The 19,252-nt window shown below is 44.3% G+C and overlaps 2 protein-coding genes across 4 annotated transcripts in view; one reads left to right on the forward strand and one right to left on the reverse strand.

Moving 5' to 3' along the window:
- Nucleotides 1-11,297, reverse strand: part of SIX4 (SIX homeobox 4) — a 65,212-nt gene extending 53,915 nt beyond the window's left edge. For all 3 annotated transcript variants that reach the window (XM_033951179.1, XM_033951178.1, XM_033951180.1), the window contains exons 1-2: nt 10,400-11,297; nt 7,144-7,823 (exon numbers count right to left, since the gene is read on the reverse strand). In XM_033951179.1, the coding sequence (XP_033807070.1) occupies nt 7,144-7,823; nt 10,400-11,142 (1,423 nt within the window). In that variant the 5' untranslated portion in view covers nt 11,143-11,297. The remainder of the gene's footprint in view (nt 1-7,143; nt 7,824-10,399) is intronic.
- Nucleotides 10,205-19,252, forward strand: part of MNAT1 (MNAT1 component of CDK activating kinase) — a 294,602-nt gene continuing 285,554 nt past the window's right edge. Inside the window, exon 1 of the mRNA XM_033951181.1 lies at nt 10,205-10,336. The gene's annotated coding sequence lies outside the window, so the exon portion shown is untranslated. The remainder of the gene's footprint in view (nt 10,337-19,252) is intronic.

A 19,252-nucleotide genomic window follows, 5' to 3' on the forward strand; every position in this document is an offset into this window, starting at 1 on the left:
AGATGTCGTGGACGGGTAACTTTAGGAATTCTTTGGGGGGTTGCTTGAAGTCTAGGGCATCTAAGAAAGCCTATGACTTCTTAGAGTCAGATTCTAATGGGATAGAGAGAGCCGCTGACATTTCCCGAAGAAATTTTGTGAACGAGGATTGTTCAGGCTTGGAACCGGTATCGATTGTGGAGGGTTCCTCGTCGGTTGAAGAAGCCTCATCGTCGGTACCGGGTTGGGATTCTTCCCAGAGGTCCGGGTCCCTGATGTCGGTGTGTATAGGACGGGACGGTGGTGTGGATGGATCTGCGTGGCGAGTCTTAAGAGAGAGATTTGCCAGAACGCATGGAGACGGTACCGGGGGAAGAGGAGCGGTGCCGGTCTCGGTCGGCTTGGCGACGGTCCCGATGTCGGAGGGGATCAGCATCAGAGTGCAGTTGCACGAGAGGGTTGATGGGTTCCGCCGCGAGCACCGGCATGGACGTGTTTAATGGTACCGATGTAGTCGACTCCGGTGGTATGGTGCGAGGCTCGGGCCAGTCCGGTACCGGAAGGAGCGGGGCCAATATTGTTGGCAACAGGTGCTGTAGTTGTTGCTGTAGCTGCTCCTGTAATTGAGTTTGGAGTATGGCCGCAATGCGGTCGTCCAGAGGAGGCACCGGTACCGCTTTTTTCTTTTTCGGTACCATAGGTGCTGCTCTACGCCCCGGCGATGAGGAGGCCGATGACGAGGCACTCACCGAAATCGGGGCGGAGCGTTTACGGGGTCGGCTGGATGCCGGGAGGACCGGTGTCGCCGCCGTGGCAGGAGGGCGCTCAAGGGAAGTGGAAGGCTTCTTAGCCGGCTTACCTGACGCCATCGACCCCGAGGAAGGATCAGGCGGTGTGGAGGTAGTCGGTGCCGACTTTAGCGGCGCCGTCGATGGTGTGGCAGACTCCATGGCAGATCCGGTGCCAAAAAGGATGTTCTGCTGGATCTGCCTATTCTTTAACGTACGTTTTTTAAGAGTAGCACAGCGGGTGCAGGTGTCAGCCCGATGCTCTGGACCCAGGCACTGTAAGCACCAATTGTGCGGGTCAGTGAGAGAGATCGGGCGTGCACACCGCTGGCACTTCTTAAAACCCGGCTGAGGGGGCATGAATGGAAACACGGCCTCCGCAAAATCAAACCCGGAGGCCTGTATGATGGCAACAGGCCCCGCCGGGGCCGGCCAGAAAAATAAAGGAAAAGACAAATTAAAGAATTTTTTTTTTTTTTAGACGAAAAAGAAACCCGAAGGGAAAAAAGCAAAAAAGGAAGAAAATTATGCGAGCGGGAAGGCAAAGTAGAAAATTTCAACAGCCGTTGAAAGCACATGCGTCTTCTTCGCTCCGCGGAAACGAAGAAACTGGGGACCACGCTCTCCTCCGTCAAGCGGGAAGGCACCCGCGCATGCGCGGTGCGGTCAACTAGAACTTTCTAGTTAAAAGTGTCCGTACCGGGGCTCCGTCGGTGACGTCACCCATACGTTAAGAATATGCTGCCTGCTTGTCCTGGGATAATCACTACCGCAACTTTGTAAATGAGGCCCATAGTGATGAAATCAGAGATCATTTCTCCAGACATAGAACCAAGTTGATCCTATTTTACCTCAACTGCATACAGAGAGATGTCGCTCTTGTTTCCCTATTTAAGGACCTCCCAAGCCTGCCTAAGAATCCCACAGTCAATCAGAATAAGATACTTTAAAAATGAATACATGTGAGAAATTTATATACACTTATATGTAAATTTATCTCATGTGTATTTGTTGTAAACATCCCAAAACATGACCTGCTATGTGGTCCCCAGGACAGGTTTGGGAAGCCATAGAATTTTACTAGGAAAAACAAGAGTACACTTTCCTGCATGCAATGAGATAAAACCAAGACTAGTATAACTTGCTGTCTATCTCACCCACCCACTCGACAAGGACAGGACAGCCATTCCGGTTATGAATTTTAGTGATTAAAAAAAAAAAAAAAAAAAAAATCTGCCAAAAGGAGGAATAGCCTAATGATTAGCGCAGTGGGCTGAGAATTGATTTCCACCATAGCTTCCTGTGACTGGGCAAATCACTCAACCCTCCATTACCCCAGGTACAAAAACTTATGACTGAGCCCACTAGGGACAGAAAGGAGGATGAGACTTGATATACAGTCTTTCTATGGTTACAAAGTGGTTTACATATTATATATAGGTACTTATTTTAGAAAGAACCTGTATGTAATATGTAAACCACTTTGGCCATACCACAGACAAACGATGTATCATCTTGTTCCTCAGTTTTTCCAGCCGTTACCAGATGTTAATCATAATCATTAACAACAACAATATGAATATTGACAATATTCACTCCCCTTCAGAAGCTGCTTTGGCCCTATAAATAAAAATGGCTGCCTAGATGTCTCTGAAATAGTCAGTTAAAATTATGGAAGGCCAATAAACTAAACCAAACTAAATCTTAAGTTTATATACCGCATCATCTCCATAAAGATAGAGCGCGGTACGGTTTACAGGTAAATTCAATAAATGAGGGAAGGACATAATAAGAAATTGGAGATTATGAAGAGAATAACTAGCTTTACATTTTAAATAGATAGCTTTACGTTTTAGAGAAAAGCCAGGTTTTCAGATGCTTTCGGAATAATTGGAATGAGCCTAGGTTCCGCAGCGGGGCAGGGAGGTTATTCCAAAGCTCAGTGAATTTGAAGAAAATGGATTTCCCTAATTTACCTGCATACATGATGCCTTTTAATGAGGCGAAAGATAGTTTGTGGGTGGATCTGGTAGTGTCGGGTCTCGAAAAATTCCAGGATAATTGAATTAGGAGAAGAAGAATGCCTTGTAAGATCTTGAATATTAGGCAGTACATTTAAAGTGAATCCTAGAAATCACCGGAAGCCAGTGAAGTTTTGACAGAAGCAGGGAAACATGGTCGAATTTGCTTTTTGCGAAGATCAACCTAGCCGAAGTGTTCTGAATCCGCTGAAGTCTTTAAAGATTTTTATTGGTTAGACTTAGATAGATAGAATTACAATAGTCCAGTCTGGAAAGAATGATTGATTGTATGTACAAGGACAGCAAAATGTTGTTGGTGGAAGCAGGATATCATTTTCCTCAACATGTGAGGACTAAAGAAAAACAACACATTTTTTTTTACCAGAGAGTTGAGATGATCATTAAAGGAAAGTGTAGAGTCAATAATGATGCCCAAAACTTTGCTTGAGAATTTGATCTGCAGTGTGGGACCAGAAGGTAGAGGAATGAGCGTGGGTAAATGATCTAATTTTGGGCCAAGCCAGAATAGTTTTGTTTTGGACTCATTCAGCTTCATTTGTACAGAGAGGGCCCAGGATTGGAGTTTCATTATGCAAGCTGTTATATTTTTGGTGAGGTTAGTGAGGTTCAAATCTATCTCGAGAAGGACAAGGATGTCATCTGCATATGTAAATAGAGTTCCAAAGGGAGATAGATGGAAGAATTTCAAAGAAGACATATAAATGTTGAAAAGAATAGGGGACAGGGGTGATCCCTGGGGATCACCACACAGCGGTCTCCAAAGAGAAGACATGGTTCCATTCATGTTAACAGTGTAAGAGCGGGATCGTAAAAATTTTGAGAACCAGTCTAAGACTGTGGAATCAATGCCTATCTCAGAAAATTGGTAAATTAGGATATCGTGGTGGACAACATCAAAGGCCGCATAGATCGAATTGCAGTAGGATGGCAAACTTATTACGAGATTGAAGTTGTTGAATCTTTGAGATTAAAGGGATTCAGTGCTGAAATTGGGTCTGAAGCCATAATGGCAAGGTAATAGAATGGAGAATCTCTCTAAGTAAGATGAGAGCTGAGTGGATATAATAGCCTCGAGCATTTTGGTCAGGAGAGGAATATTTGCTATAGGACGATAGCTGGAAGAGGAGGATGGGTCTAGATCAGCTTTTTTCAGAAGTGGGGACAGGGCAATGTGTCCCATTTGTACGGAAAATAGGCCAGATAGTAAGGCTGAGTTGAAAAGTCTGGTGAGAGATGAAATAGCCTGCGTGGGAATTTTCTCGTAAAGGTAGGAAGGGAACGGGTCCAGGGCACATTTGCAGGATCTTAATTTGTGGCACGGTTTAGAGACCTGGGCTTCGGATACATGCTAACAAACTGATAACAGAAGATACTTAGTAAACCTATAACCTTAAAAAAATGAATTCTGTTCTCAGTATAGTTTTTCAACAGTAAAGAGTGGAAATGCTGTAAGAAGCAATGTTATAATGTAGTAGAGAGGAAAATGTGATAAAGATTTGTGGTGGGGGTAGAGTTATTAATTGGGCTAAGTCAGGTTATTTTAGCACAGGATCTCATTGCATAAAATGGGACCTGGTGCTAAAATAACCTGACTTGATAGTAGTAGCCCACGTTGATAACTTATATGCTTAATTGGAGCACCATTCTAAAAATCTAGGTGAAAATTTGATTCAGGAGCTCTGTAGTATATACTATTTTCTCTTTTTATTGAAGCGGCGCCTTCCCACTAAAAACAAAGGGCCGTAGAGCCCCTTGGAAGATAGGAAACAAACCGCCTGATCTGGACGCCGACACTCCAGAACAAAGTGCCGCAGCAAGGTTTCCTCCCCCACCAGTACTGCCAAGACCCCAATTCCGATTAGGGAAGGCCTAACGCAGAGCATGGTGAAGTCAGAAGCTTCCCGCCAAAACCTGCGTAACCACTCAAGCACCAGTGGTGGTCACACAAATAACAGCAGCAGCCACGAGACATGCTGACGGGGGGGGGGGGGGGGGGGGAGGGTCCTCCTCAAGAGCAAATAAAATGAATGTTAACATCTGGGCAAAGAAAGCCAGATAGCTGACTCAGTAATCTACTCACTGTAGTAAACTGAGATTGTAAATGTTAGCTGATCTTGAATGCCTCCCATCCTAACACTCCTTCTGGGCTTAGCCGCAAATTGCTTTTTGTTTTTTTAATGTGAGGAGGGGGATAGGCGTTCAAGACAAGTGCATATGGGGGACCAGGGGATGGGCAAGGAACTGGTACCACCAGCTATGCCCTGGAATAGGCACCCAGGTGGCCTAATCCCCATGCTCAACTGAGACAGCAAAGCTGCAATGGGAGCCAAGCCAGGCTGGACCAACCAACTGCTTCCATTCCAAGCAAGAGATGAAAACAAGAGTAGGAAAGACCATCCATCCGCCTGCGGAGACAGAGAATACTGAAGTGCCAGTGAGCAGACCATCATATTTATGACCGAGCCCAATTTTGTGCTCTCTATCTCTACCTGCTGGTAGGTGGACTTAACCCACTTGTCTGGATTTATCTGCTGCTGATGACAAGGAACAAAGGTTTATTTTTTTCTCTCTTTTTACTATTTTATCTTTTTATTGAAGTGGCTATGGTATGGTGGTCAAATAACGTAAACAGTCCATCCAATAAGCATGATGCATACATAGACCACTTGAATCCCCAAAGCACTGTGGAAGAATTTTCTATAGAAGCTCCTGCAGAATCATCCCACAATGCCTTGAATCTGTCTCTGTTCAATGCATTACCGCCACCAGAAAAATGTAAACAGACTGGTTGGAGGCCGAAACATAGGTTGCACCAATTTTTAAAAAGGCATTGCTTAAAAAAACAATACAAACAAAAAACTGGCTATTTACTGTTTTCTAAAGACCACCTGTTTTATTTTTTTAAATAACAAAAAACAGGAGCCAACCTAGGGAAGAGGCACTTTTGAAAGCAATACTGTGAACCATTTTACAGAATGCATGAATCAGTTAAATCTCTCTTTCCTGCTCTTTGTTCTTTACTTAAAGTGAGTGGAGGTTTCTAAGAGCTGATTAGGCAAACATCAAACAGAGGATGGTGTAGATGTATTAGATACTGCCTGAAGGTAGAGGATGAACTAGCTGACCCCATGAGATCCCTTCCAACTCTTTTTTTCTACAGTTCTAAGTGATGTCTTCCAATAGTCACTTCATCCATTCCAGCTACTAAAAAAAACGAAGTCTTGCCTAGCAGTCAGACCCACAGTACATGGGCCAAATGCAACGAATAGAGGCTAAGTTGACGGCAGAAAAATAATTTCCCGAAATATGATACATTATGTCGACCTTACAAAACAGCAGCCTTTTGCTGAGAAATGTTCACATACTGAATCTGATGCACATATGACCTTATAATATTAATATTTTTGACCTTATGTTGCCGATATGGGCCAAGTACTATTTCAGTACTCGGAGAACAACCTAAAAGTACCCGTATATATATAATAAATGTAAACTGCTTTGGTTGTACCCCTGAAAAGTAGCATTATCAACTCCAAGACCCTTTTCCCACCCTCTGTGTGGATGAAAGCACAACACATGTCCTTTAACTGGCATTTTCAAGGAGACTTTTCTGGAGCTGGCTTAAGCTTGGGAGACAGTCGTTTCAATACCACATGCATTGTTTTTAACCCCCCCCCCCAAAAAAAAAAATAAAAAGGTTCCTGTAGAACAGGGGTGTCCAACCTTTTGGCTTCCCTGGGACACATTGGCTCAAAAAAATTTTCTGGGGCTGCATAAACACGCAAACACGGCAGCAAGACAGAGGAGGGAGCCAGCAAGACAGTAAACACCCGGGTGCAGCAGAGGAAAACACTGCATCGCCCTTGACTGAGGCTGCACAAAATACTTCACGGGGTCGCATGCAGAGCTCAGGCTGCAGGTTGGACACCCTTGCTGTAGGAGGTGCTAATCTCTGCCAGTCCTTTTTCCTTCTGCAATTTTCAAAGGAAAAGTGAACAAGTGCTTTCCCTTTGGGTGTACTTCCCCCCCCTCCCCAACAGACATTGCACCAATGTGAGTGGTTCTGAAAAGCACCCTCCTTGAGCACAGAAAAAAATGATTTTTTAAACAAGAGACATAAATATTACAATGCATCCTAAACTGTTAAGAAAAGAAAACAAACTCCTCGAAGAAAACTAAAGCTGGCATGGAACGTTGCTACTCTTTGGGTTTTGGCCAGGTACTAGGGACCTGGATCGGCCACTGTGAAGCTATTCTTATGTTAAGCACAGAACAAGTACTCCGTGGATTTCACCTTTTCTAAGTTAGTTACTGCAGTAGACCAAAGATTTTACCTTGCGACGTTGCAACTGAAAGAGGGGGCATATGGAGTGAAGGAAATCCAGCGTTTCCATTAAGCACGTGTCCATTGGTTCCTGGATTTGGAAGCTGAACTATACCATACTGGTTTAGTTGTACTGGGGTAGTAAAAGTCACTATGGATCCTTCATCTTGCGATGCAACTGTCTGTATGGTTTCACTCTTAACTTCTGTGCTCGGTATCAATCCTGGGAAGGGAGCCGCTACATTAGGGCTGTAAGTTGTTGCTGAATTTGGAAGAGCTGCCTGAAGAATCTTGAAGTTTTTGACATCCTCCGAGGATGAGGGCAACATGTCCGTGTCCGGGACACTGTTACCTACAACACTGGCTGTCAGTTTTGGGGAATTCAATGTTGCTGCCTGTGAATGTCCTACATTAAGTCCGTTGATGATTACGCCGTTGGGTCCCTGGAGAAAGGAACTGCCATTAATGAAGACCGGGGATGCGCTAGCAGATGTTAAGCTGCCATTCAGCAAAACTGCTGAACTTAAAGAGATCTTAGTGTTTCCTATTTGCTGCATGTACAGCGTCTCTGGGTGGCTGGAGAGGCTCAAGTTGGAAACACCATCAGATGAGTTGGAAAGCGGGTGAGGAGATAAATCTTCATGCCCTTTGCTAGATTCATCTTCAGTACTGTGATTTCCATCCGACTCGCTAAAAAAAAAAAAAAAAGTCAATTCAATTAAAAATTGCCCATGGTAATATATATATATATTTTTTTAAATACAACCCCAAACATAATATGAATCCTTATGCAAAAGATTAAAATAAAATTTAACTCTTATCTTTCAGTTTATCTGATAGAACAGCTGGCTGAATCTATTTTGAAAGAAGGCACTTCAAAGTATGTGCCAGCCATTTGGTAAGTGCTCTGCGTTTATGCAGCTGTTATAGGGCTGTTAAAAAAGGTACCAACAAATGCTGCTGCTGTTTCTTTTAAGTCCACAAAATTATCTACCGCTCAGTTTTCCCAATAAAGCCCCCCATTCAAACAAAAACAACTGCTTATACAAATATAATTATAAAAGTTGTTTTGACTCACCAGGACCTAATTGCATCAATGCAAAATCATTCTTCTGGGTACAAGACACAGAAAAAAGGTTTTAGAATACAGTATTTTCAGATGGTCTGCCTTAAAGCTTTTGATGTCTTTTGTTACATAGAAATATTCACATGTACATATACCTGCATTTTCTATAGAGGGATTGTCTGAGATTTGACTGCTACCCTTCTGAATGGAGCTTTATGCCAGACTGCACTAAAAAGACATTTTTAGAGAATGAGTCATGAAGGCAGCCATGGAGGGTTCAACTGTAACTTCTAAAATGGCTTGTCTGAAAATACCCTTCACACTATAAATATTTTAAAAGATTTGATGTTGAGGCCTTTCAGCTTGCCAAGAAACAGGCCTGAAACATTTGTTCTTGCTGTCCAGAAACAAAAGGCCATGCCCCACTCCCCAAAGTCCTCAGGGAAGGAGTTAAATCTGCTCTGTTACATCAGGCTACATTATCATAAAACCATCATCAAATGACTATGCATCTTCTCCCTGACAGTTAATTTGCTTTCTATGTTTCTTTAATACTGGACCTTTTCTACTCAGATCTTTGCCAATCTACTTTTTTTATTCTTTCATTTTTGCTTACACAAAACCCCTTAGTTCAGCATAGTTGTGCCCTTCTGAAAAAAAAAAAATGCTTTTGGGCAGGTTTGTTTTTTTTTTTGTTATTAACTGCTGTAGTAAAGGAAAGAGAAACAGGGTAGAGAGGTCACTCCCCACCTGGCAAGCAGAGTATGTCACCCAGAGAATAAATTGAGGGCCTCAGACTTCCAGAAAATAACCACAGCAAGTACTATCCAGGTGGTCCCAGACCTTCAGAGACCCTGGTTATGCAGAGAATAACTAGGGGCACCACTAAAGTACAACTGTACTCAGGGGCCTCAGAGCTGTTGGTCTTCTGCCATCCAGAAAAGAACTAGGAAGCCCCCCCCTCCAGCTACATGATTCCCCAGAGCTGAAGCCTTCTCCCCCCCCCCAAAAAAAAAGGGGCCAATAAAATACTACAAAATCAAGGGGCATCCCTTCTCTCGTTTCCTCTGAGACGAACTTTTACCAGCCCCCCTCCCCCAAAAAGCAAGTCAGCCCACCTGGGGGTGCAAAACCGTACTCGGAGGGAGGCTTCTTTCTCCTTACACCAAAGGGAGGCTGCTGTAATCACCACATAGATTTCCAAACAATCCCTAAACTAAAAGCAATGCGGCCAATAGCCACTGCTCTCTCCCCCCCCCCCCCCCAAGACAAGATATAATCCGGCCCCAGAAACAAAGTAAAGGCAGTGAGGGATCGTCCCTTGCAATCAGAGGGCAGTGCGGTCTCAATCACAACAAGGCAGGGAGATTAAAAACTGGATTCCTTCTCCCCCAACCCCCCCCCCCCGGGAGAAAGTATACCCCCCCCCAAAAAAAAATACAAAAAAAAAATTGCAAAGGATCAAAGCCGATTCAGAACAGAGGAAAGGACAAGCCTTCCACGTAAGTGACCCCGAGCTGAAATCATTCATAAGGATCCCACCACCTTGTGGAGACCAACTGGAACCTTTCCCATTGAAAATAATGCTCTATAGCCCTGCTCCGCCGCTGAATCGAGGAACGGCTTCTTGTAGGTATCTACAAGTACGGATCGCATTTGCAGAATCTGCCAGCGACCTCGACCGATTCGAACAAACGAAATGTAGATATACTAATACCCCCCCCCCTCCCCTACATTGCTCCGTGCCAGTGCAGAACGTTGCCGACACGAATTCGAACTCCGGCCATCCAGCTAGGATTTCCATGAAATTCGATCTCAATGAGCGCAGAATCATGTTTCAAAACACTGCGACGAGCAGCCACCACGCTTTTCGTAACTTTAAACTCAGCAAATGATTAACTCTGTCAACGAAAAACCGACACCGCATAAGAACACCGATTTTTTTTTTGGGGGGGGGGGGGGCAAATAAAAATGTAGGGGGGGGGGGAAATGGTCCTTTTCTTCAGCAAACAGAGCGTGGAGTGCGCATTTGCCACAGCTTCGGGTCTTAAGTTTGCTCTGGTCGTTTGTACCAATTGTACGTTTTCTTAGTTCTGCAGTGAGAACCAGAACTACAGTAGAAACGGATACTGTGAAGGTAAGCGCCATATTGCATTACCTAAAGGAAAATGCAGAACAGGGGAGAAAAGTTTCAGCTCACCTTTTCGACTGAGTTTCGGAGGGATTCCGGTCTCGCTGTCGCCGGTTTTTGAACCAATTGCTGACCTGAGTTAAGGAAAGGCCGGTGATTTTGGCTAGATTCCTTTTCTCGGCCGGCGACGGGTAGCGATTGTGCTTATAAAGCTCTTTGAGCGCGTTTCTCGATTTTTCCTTGAAGCAGTAGACGGTTTCCTCCCCGTCCCAAATCGTCCGGGGGAGTGGGAATTTCCTCCGCAGTCGGTATTTGTCCACAGCTCCGAGGGGTCTCCCCCGGGCTTTCTCGGCTTCCGTGTACCGTGCCTTGTACCACAGATCTTGCAGGAGCGAGTGATTGGAAGAGTCAAAGTTGTGGCTCTCCAAAACACCGAACAGTTCTTGATATCTACCCTGGTGGAAAGCCACCAGTGCCCTAGCTTTTAGGATACTTTCATTGCCACGTAGCAGATCGCTCTGAGGCAAAGACCACAAGAACCTGGCCAGGCGATCTAGATTCCCACCTTGCTGCAAGGCTTCGCAGACGCAGGCTACATGATCTGGAGAAAAAGCTAGCGTTGATGAGGTATTGGTTAAAAGTTCACTCTGTAGCTGCTCGGCAGATCCCCCTTCGCCTATAGTTGCATGCTCCATAGAAAAAGGTGCAGGATCCAGCACTGTTAACCCGCAGACCCCAGGGTCTGCGATTTCAATAGCATTTTCTTTCTTAATCTCAACTACACTCACGATCTTGTTTGTGGGGGAAGACATTTTCCCCCCCCCGCAAGTCCACTCCTCCTGGTTTCGGCTGGGTCTAGCCGATCAGGTTTCTGTCGACCGCGCAGTAACCATTAGATTGCAATACCAAAAGAGTAAACGAAGAGCTCTCTTTGCCCAACGTGACTGTTCGCTGCAACCTATAGCGATAAAAGTCCCGGACGCACTCTAGCACTCCATTGGTTGTTTCACATTTTTAGGGTGGAGATTGTAGAACGAGAACCGGCCGTTTCTATAGTAACCGTCAATCACACTGTAAAAGCCAGCCATTTAAACACCTACACCTGAAATGTGCGTGTCTTCTATGGACTGCTGAAAAGTTTTATCTAAGCATAGTTATTACTCGTCGCATAAGCCCAGCATAGGATATCTAAGGTTAAGAGTTCAAACGGAAACATAAATGTTAATTGTACTATAGGAGTTTAAAGATTGTTGCCACATTTCACACCGATGAAATCTGACAATTTTTCGAATTGCTTGTTTAATCCTAGTCCCAAAGTAGTTTTTCCTAAATCTAACAATAGATTTCCCTCCCTAAAAAGGAACTTTGTTTATCAGTATTTCTTAATTATTTCTAATTGTATCATAGCAGGAAGTTTATGATGAAATACTAAATAAAAATCAAGGGATTTCTGAGGTGTGGGGGGGGGGGAGATTAGTGGGGACTGCATAACTGAAGTAGAAAGGTGTATAGAGAGCCATATCTGAGTAAACTGAGTAAATGAAAATATACACTATAAAACAGTGTGAAGAAATTGAACCATATATTTACATAATATACTAGTTCTGTATTTCAGTGATATTAGGATAACTGAAATTTTAAATTATACATTATTGTCAAATATATTTTTATTGAGCAATCAAGAAAGCAACAGGTCAACACAACAAAGTACAAAACCAGCTCAACAGAGTATGAAATGTCCCCAAAAGAACCCCCCCCAACCCCAACGAAAGCACCCCCCTCCCACCCCCATTCCCACCCCTGGGTCCTCCTTCCAAATACACAGCAGCAAAGAATTAGAAAAGAAAAGTAAACGCCAAGCAAAACAAAAGGATAGGTACAAACAAGAATCATCAATTGAGTATCCGGCTACGAGGGGAAGGGGTAAAACGCAGACCTCATGGACCTGACGGACCTCGCGGATCTAAAAATCTGAGGTCCGTGTCGGTCCGTGTCCATGGTGTTTGTAATTGCTGTTGCTGACAGACCTTGATGAGATTTTTGCACTGACGGATCCGTCTCAGCATAGGGAGGGAAAAGTGTTAGGATCCGTCAGCGCTAAAAATCTCTTCCAGGTCTGTCAGAGCCAGAGACTAGTGCTGGAGTTTGGAGACTTCTTTTCCGTAATGCACATCAAAAACCTATGTCCCTGCTCTCTTGGCTTCTGCTCTGCCGCTCCAGCACTAGTCTCTGGCTCTGACAGACCTCGAAGAGATTTTAGCGCTGACGGATCCTAACACTTTTCCCTCCCTATGCTGAGACGGATCTGTCAACGCTAAAATCTCATCAAGGTCTGTGAGCGACAGAAACTACAAGCGCCACGGACATGGACCGACACGGACCTCAGACTTTTAAGGCCGTACGGGTTTAAATCTGCGAGGTCCGTCAGGTCCGTGAGGTCCGCATTTTACCCCTACCCGGCTACAAGCCAGAGGGGTCAAAGTAGTCCAAAAAGGTTTTAAATTATACATTATATAGAAATAAAATAGCAAGATACCTACAATAGTCAAAATATTTTCTCAGCTAAGGATGTGGAATAATTACGGTAATTCTTTGAGAGCTAGATGCACTAAAGTCTCCAATCATCGCTAAACCGGGTTGACTGGTTTAGCAAACCATCGTATTTGCCAACTTGACGCACAAAACAGCTCATAGCATGTTTTTCCACGCAATCGCTCATTTATCGATCTGGCCATGCAAATGGTCATTAATATTAAAACACCATGCAAAGTAGCTGACTGATCAATACTCTATAATCAGTTCACCATGTAAAAAAATATCGATCACCTGTAGCGATCCGAATAAAAGTCAAGCAGTCGCTTAAATGTCTTACCGACTGTTCAGCCCTGAAAATAATAGTATGTATAACAGTTATACCATAAATACAATTTTTACAATGCAATAGGGACATATACATATGTTATATAAAAACATAAGCAGTGCCTCCGCTGGGTCAGACCTGAGGTCCATCGTGCCCAGCAGTCCGCTCAAGCGGTGGCCCAACAGGTCCAGGACCTGTGCAGTAATCCTCTATCTATATCCTTCTATCCCTTTTTCTAACAGAAAATTGTCCAGTCCTTTCTTGAACCCCAATACCGTACTCTGTCCTATCACGCCCTCTGGAAGCGCATTCCAGGTGTCCACCACATGTTGGGTGAAGAAAAACTTCCTAGCATTTGTTTTGACTCTGTCCCCTTTCAACTTTTCCAAATGCCCTCTTGTTCTTTTATTTGTTGAAAGTTTGAAGAATCTGTCCCTCTCCACTTTCTCTATGCCCTTCATGATCTTGTATCATATCCCCTCTAAGTCTCCTCCAGGGAAAAAAGCCCCAGTTTCTCCAATCTCTCAGCGTATGAAAGGTTTTCCATACCTTTTATCAGATGTGTCACTCTCCTCTGAACCCTCTCGAGTATCGCCATATCCATCTTAAGGTACGGTGACCAATATTGGACGCAGTACTTCAGATGCGGACGCACCATCGCCTGATACAATGGCAGGATAACTTCTTTCGTTCTGGTTGTAATACTCTTCTTGATTATACCTAGCATTCTATTCACTCTCTTAGTGGCCGCTGCGCACTGTGCATGTCCACTGTCATGTCCACCATTATCCCCAAGTCCCTTTCTTGGGTACTCTCATTCAATAACATCCCTCCCATCGTATAGTTGTACCTCAGGTTTCTGCTTCCTACATGTAATACTTTACATTTCTCAACGTTGAACTTCATCTGCCATCTCGTCGCCCATTCCCCTAGTTTGTTCAAGTCCCTTTGTAATTCTTCGCAGTCATCTTTAGTTCGAGCTCCACTAAATATATGCACGTTGTGAGCACGTTTGTTGAAGGCGTTGTGTTATGTGTGCCTGTTAGCATAAAATATAAGGGAGGGCTGCAAAAAGAAGATGAAAATTTTCATCCCTCTTGATTAAAATATGTAGGAGCTGGGCCAGAACTTTACATAGTACCACCCTCATTTATGCCCCACATTTGCATAGTCTGCTGCTACCTCTCTGCCCCCTCTGTACGGCATCAAGGGATTGCCCTCGACGTACTATTTAAATCGGATGAAATACCAGTATTTGTTAAACGCATGTGCTTTGTGCTCCATGAGACATGTATGCTTTGTGCTCCAACAATCAACATTATGGATGGTGGTTGTAGGCTCTGCTTTATGCAGGCTGCCCTTTCCCTGGGTGAAAGAGGAAACAATGGCGCCTATGACTGAAGTAGTAAATCTGGCGCATGCATATATTGTTGCTGTATCAACTGGACTATTCTGCGCATGTGTGAGTGTCGGTCTCACAGCGATTGATTGGACTAGGATTATGACGAACCTCCATGTAGAGAATGACACGGGGAAAAAAATGTGTTCTCGTCTCCGCCCTATCCCCGCGAGCTCAGTCCCCATCACCATCCCGTCCCCATCCCCACAAACCATCTGATCTCATCCACACAACCCTTCGCGTAGTCCAGCAGCCCCCTCCCGCCCGCTTGTTACGGTCTGAGCATCTCCCTCCCTCCCTTCCCTTTCGCTGGCTTCTTTTAATTTTCTCTTAAAAAGCAGCCGGAGTCTTGAAGTTGTGTGCGGCTTCTGGAAAGTCCTCCTCTGAAGCAACTGGAAACAGGAAGTTGCTTCAGAGGACTTTTTGGCAGCCAAACGCGACTTCAAGGCTCCAGTTGCGTGTTAAGAGAAAATTGAAAGAAGCCAGCGAAGGTAAGGGGAAGGGAGGGAGGGAGATGCCCAGACCACGATTGGGAGGAAGGAGGGATTTTGCATGCGTTTCCTCAGCTAACTGCGGGGACAAGGCTATTCACCACTCCACAGGGCAGTGAATGACCTTGTCCCCGTTCCCTTCTGCAACCACATTTTTAACGCGGGTAGCAGTCACCATGTCATTCTCTACCTCCGTGCAAATCATTTGCATGCAAACTTGTTTGAGCATCGATCGCTGTTTTGGAATTGTCCAAAAAATTGGACCACATGGCCTTAGGTACCTCCCTCTGTTTCCCGCGATACAGAGGGAGGAGCCTAATGCCCGATAGGCACAGGTAGGGTGCCGGTTGTAGAATTCCCCCCTAAGTGTGCATTATCAGATAATGCAGCTTAGTAAAAGGGCTCTTTAGTTACCGTACATAAGACACTACAAGAAAAAGCTCCCAGGGTGTTCTATGCATAACCCTCCCAGCCAGTTTCAACACCCAGTAAAACTGCCATTATGATAAATCATTTTGGGTCATCAACCACAGGACCCATTTTATTCCACTGAGCCCTGCCGCAGATTATTTCTTACATTTATTTTATAGTCCACCTGTATCCTAAATAGATTCTAATATACATACACAGCATATAACATACAGCAGCAAACAATACTATCACAACATTAACACTTGTGCTAATCTTTAGTAAAAGTCCTCCTTTATTGAATAAGAGGCATTTTTACTAAAGCTTAGGGCCTCTTTTACGAAGCTGTTTAGCGCGGGCCGCTGTGGTAACGGCCCCGAAGTCCATAGAGATTTAAAGGGCTTCGGGGCTGTTGCCACGCGGCAGCTGCTAGTGCGGCTTTGTAAAAGAGGGGGTTAGTATGTGCTAATGGAATTAGCATATGCTAAGAAGCCCATAGGTATAAAATGGGTATCTTAACATTTAGCAGGCACTAATTTCATTAGAGTATGCTAAGCTTTAGTAAAAGGGTCCTTATATTTTTTATATGAGAACAATGTTTGAATTCTGTACATGACTGGACAGAGTAAAAAACCTTGACTTCCAGATTCCTCAAGAATAGGCATGTTCATGGCAAAAATCAAAACAATATTGTTACCTCCTGTTTTATAAAGCCGCGTTAGCCTCAAAGCCCTTTAAATCCCTATGAGCTTCGGGGCAATTGCCACAGCAGTCTACACTAATTGTCTTTGTAAAAGAAGCCCTTAGTTAGCAAATTTTCCTGGGTTTTTTTTCCTGTTTTTTCATACATTTATTGTAAATTCATACTTTGCATCTACACTAAAATCTTCTGCATGTGCATACGAGGGGTGTTCAATAATTTATTTTCCTCAGTAGGAAAGAAAAGAGTTTTCAAAAAAATTTTAATTTTCAATATAGTCCCCTGATAGTTTCATACACTTCATCCACTTTTTCTGCAATGACTTTAACCCCTTTGAAAAGAATTCTTCCGTTTGACCTTCAACCAGGACATCACAGCTTCCTTGACGATTTCATCACTTGAAAATCGCTGTCCATGGAGAGATTTCTTCAAAACTCAAAACAGGAAACAATCCAAGGGAGCCAGGTCAGGACTGTAGAGTGGATTGTTCAGCTGCTGTAATTCACATTCTCAGATGCAGCCTGTGATTGATATGACATGTGCTCCAGCGCATTGTTGTGAAGAAATAGCACACCTGCTGTGAGTTTTCCTCGTCTTTTCTCCTTGATTAACTCCTGCAAAGCAATCATTGTGTTGACGTAACTCTCCCCAGTTATGGTTGTCTTGTGTGGCATGAACTCCAGAAGCAAAAGTCTTTCATCATCCCAGAAGAAAGTTGCCATGACTTTGCCTGTAGATTTTTCTGTCTTGAATTTTTTTGGGGTGGGGGTTGTCCACGGCATTGACTCCATTTTGGAGTCAGGATCTCTGTGATAGACCCAAGCCTCATTTCCAGTCACCAAATGAAAATCATTCACTTGGTCTTCACAGAGCATCTCCAAGTTCTCCTGAAAGCATTGGAACCTCGTGGCCTTCTGACATGGCATCAGCATTCTTGGAACCCATCTTGCACTAACCTTGGACATGCCCAACTTTTCATGAATTATTTTCCAAACTGTACCTGCCGAGATGCCCATTTCTTCAGCTATTCAGGAAACCTTAATTCATCTGTCTGACAAAATTAAATCCTCAACTTTCTTGCACATTTCTGTGGACGTTGCTTCCACAAGCCATCCAGTGTGAGGGTGCTCCAAAAATTTTATTTTATAGGATGATGGGGCAAACTCACCATAAACTGCAGTCATGGATCTTCTTTGGCTTTTACCCTTCTTTTGTGAGAAATTTTATCACTGAATAGTGCTCCAGTTCTAGCAGTTTCTTACTTGATTCGCACGATGACTCTTCTGATATCCTATCTCTTGGAATATTAGACTCTCACTGAGCTGCAACTGTGCATGAGTAAACTTGAAACATTTTACAAAATACAAAATAACCTCCAGTTATTTATGCCGAGTATATTATCTTCCATTATAACCTTAGGAACATTTCTAAAGGAGGAAAAAAGGCCTCAGAAGCTGCAGAGAGAACCTCACCGTGGCTATGAAGGAAAGAGTTGTACACTTCTCCCTCCGTATTCGCGGTTTCAGCATTCACGGTTTTCATTATTCACGGTTTTTAGCTTGCTGGCTCCTCCTTCAAATTTACATCAGCTTGCATAGAGAAATTGCTGATTCCAAGCGTTTACAGAGAAAATCGCCGATTCCCAGCACTTTCTTCACCGTGTTTTACCTCTCCTTCAGGAACAGGCCAGATCTCCCACCATGTTATTCGTGGTTTCACCATATTAACGATGGTTTTTAATAGAAAACAGCGAATAATATATGAAAAAGTTATTTGCGGTTTTTCTGTATTTGCGGTTCTGTTAATCCCCTATCATAGTGAATACGGAGGGAGAAGTGTAATGTAGTAGCTCCACTGCAAACTTCTATCATTAGCCAAAAAAAACCCTCCTTTCTCTTTACTTCAAAAATGCTACCAAAGGGAGACTATCTGATTTGAGGTGCTGTGTTTGGGGGACTGTTTCCTGTGTTCTGATAGCAGCGCTCTGGAACGTCTAGAGCAGTGTTTTTCAAGCTTTACACACCTATGGACTGGCAGAAATAAAAGAATTATTCTGTGGACCGGCGGTTGAAGAACACGGGGCTAAGTCGTGAGCCAGACCCCGCCCATCTCTACCCAATCTCCATCCCAGACTCCGCCCCCATAATAGTACTAATTGCATCTTGCACGTCCCGTGCCTCATCTGGAAGCCTTCCCTCTGACGTTGCAATGTCAGAGAGAAGGCTTCCGGTTCAGGCGCAGGATGTGCGTAGGAGCCACTGCCTGTGATTTTGTGCACTGAATCAGTTAGGAAGAGGGAGCTGGCTTGAAGATAACACTGCATTGATTGCACCGTGGACCGGCAGTTGAAGAACACTGTTTTGGGCCTGATGCATGTGCTGGCCCTGTGGACCGGCAGGAAATTTCTGTGGACCGGCACTGGTCCATGGACCGGTGGTTGAAGAACACTGGTCTAGAGCTGGTGACTTCGGGTGCTGAATCTTGGTGGGCACCCGCGGAGATAGAAGCCCTGACGTCAGCCTGGTTCTGCACTCGAGAGTGAAAAAAGGATGCCGCGACTGCCTATCATTGGAGACCACCTGATTTGAGGTGCTGTGTTTGGGGGACTGTTTCCTGTGTTCCTGATAGCAGCGCTCTGTGGAACATCTAAAGCTGGTGACTTCGGGAACCTGCGGAGACAGAAGCCCTGACGTCAGCTGGGCCCTGCACTAGAGAGTGAAAAGGATGCTGTGACTGCAGCCACAGCCAAAGGGCACGCTAGGCCCCTTGGAGATACTGGGAGACACTGGTAGACATGAGGAATTATCAGAACTGTACGTATGAAACAATTTGTTTTAAAACCTAATGGGGAAAAGGAAAGGGAAGGCGAAAGTATAGACACCAGTAATGACTGGCCCCATAGATAGGCTTCTCGTGTCTACTAATGTCACTGGAGGTATTCAGGGCGCTGGTTCATTGTCAGGGGCATCACTCAGCCCCTAGAAAGAACTCCTTCTCCTCTACCGAACACAGCTGTCAATTTGGATCCCAAGAATGGTTCCAATTCTCATCCCGTGGTTTCAAT

The sequence above is a fragment of the Geotrypetes seraphini genome, chromosome 7 (genome assembly GCF_902459505.1).
Source record: "Geotrypetes seraphini chromosome 7, aGeoSer1.1, whole genome shotgun sequence".
Taxonomy (NCBI): Eukaryota; Metazoa; Chordata; class Amphibia; order Gymnophiona; family Dermophiidae; genus Geotrypetes; species Geotrypetes seraphini.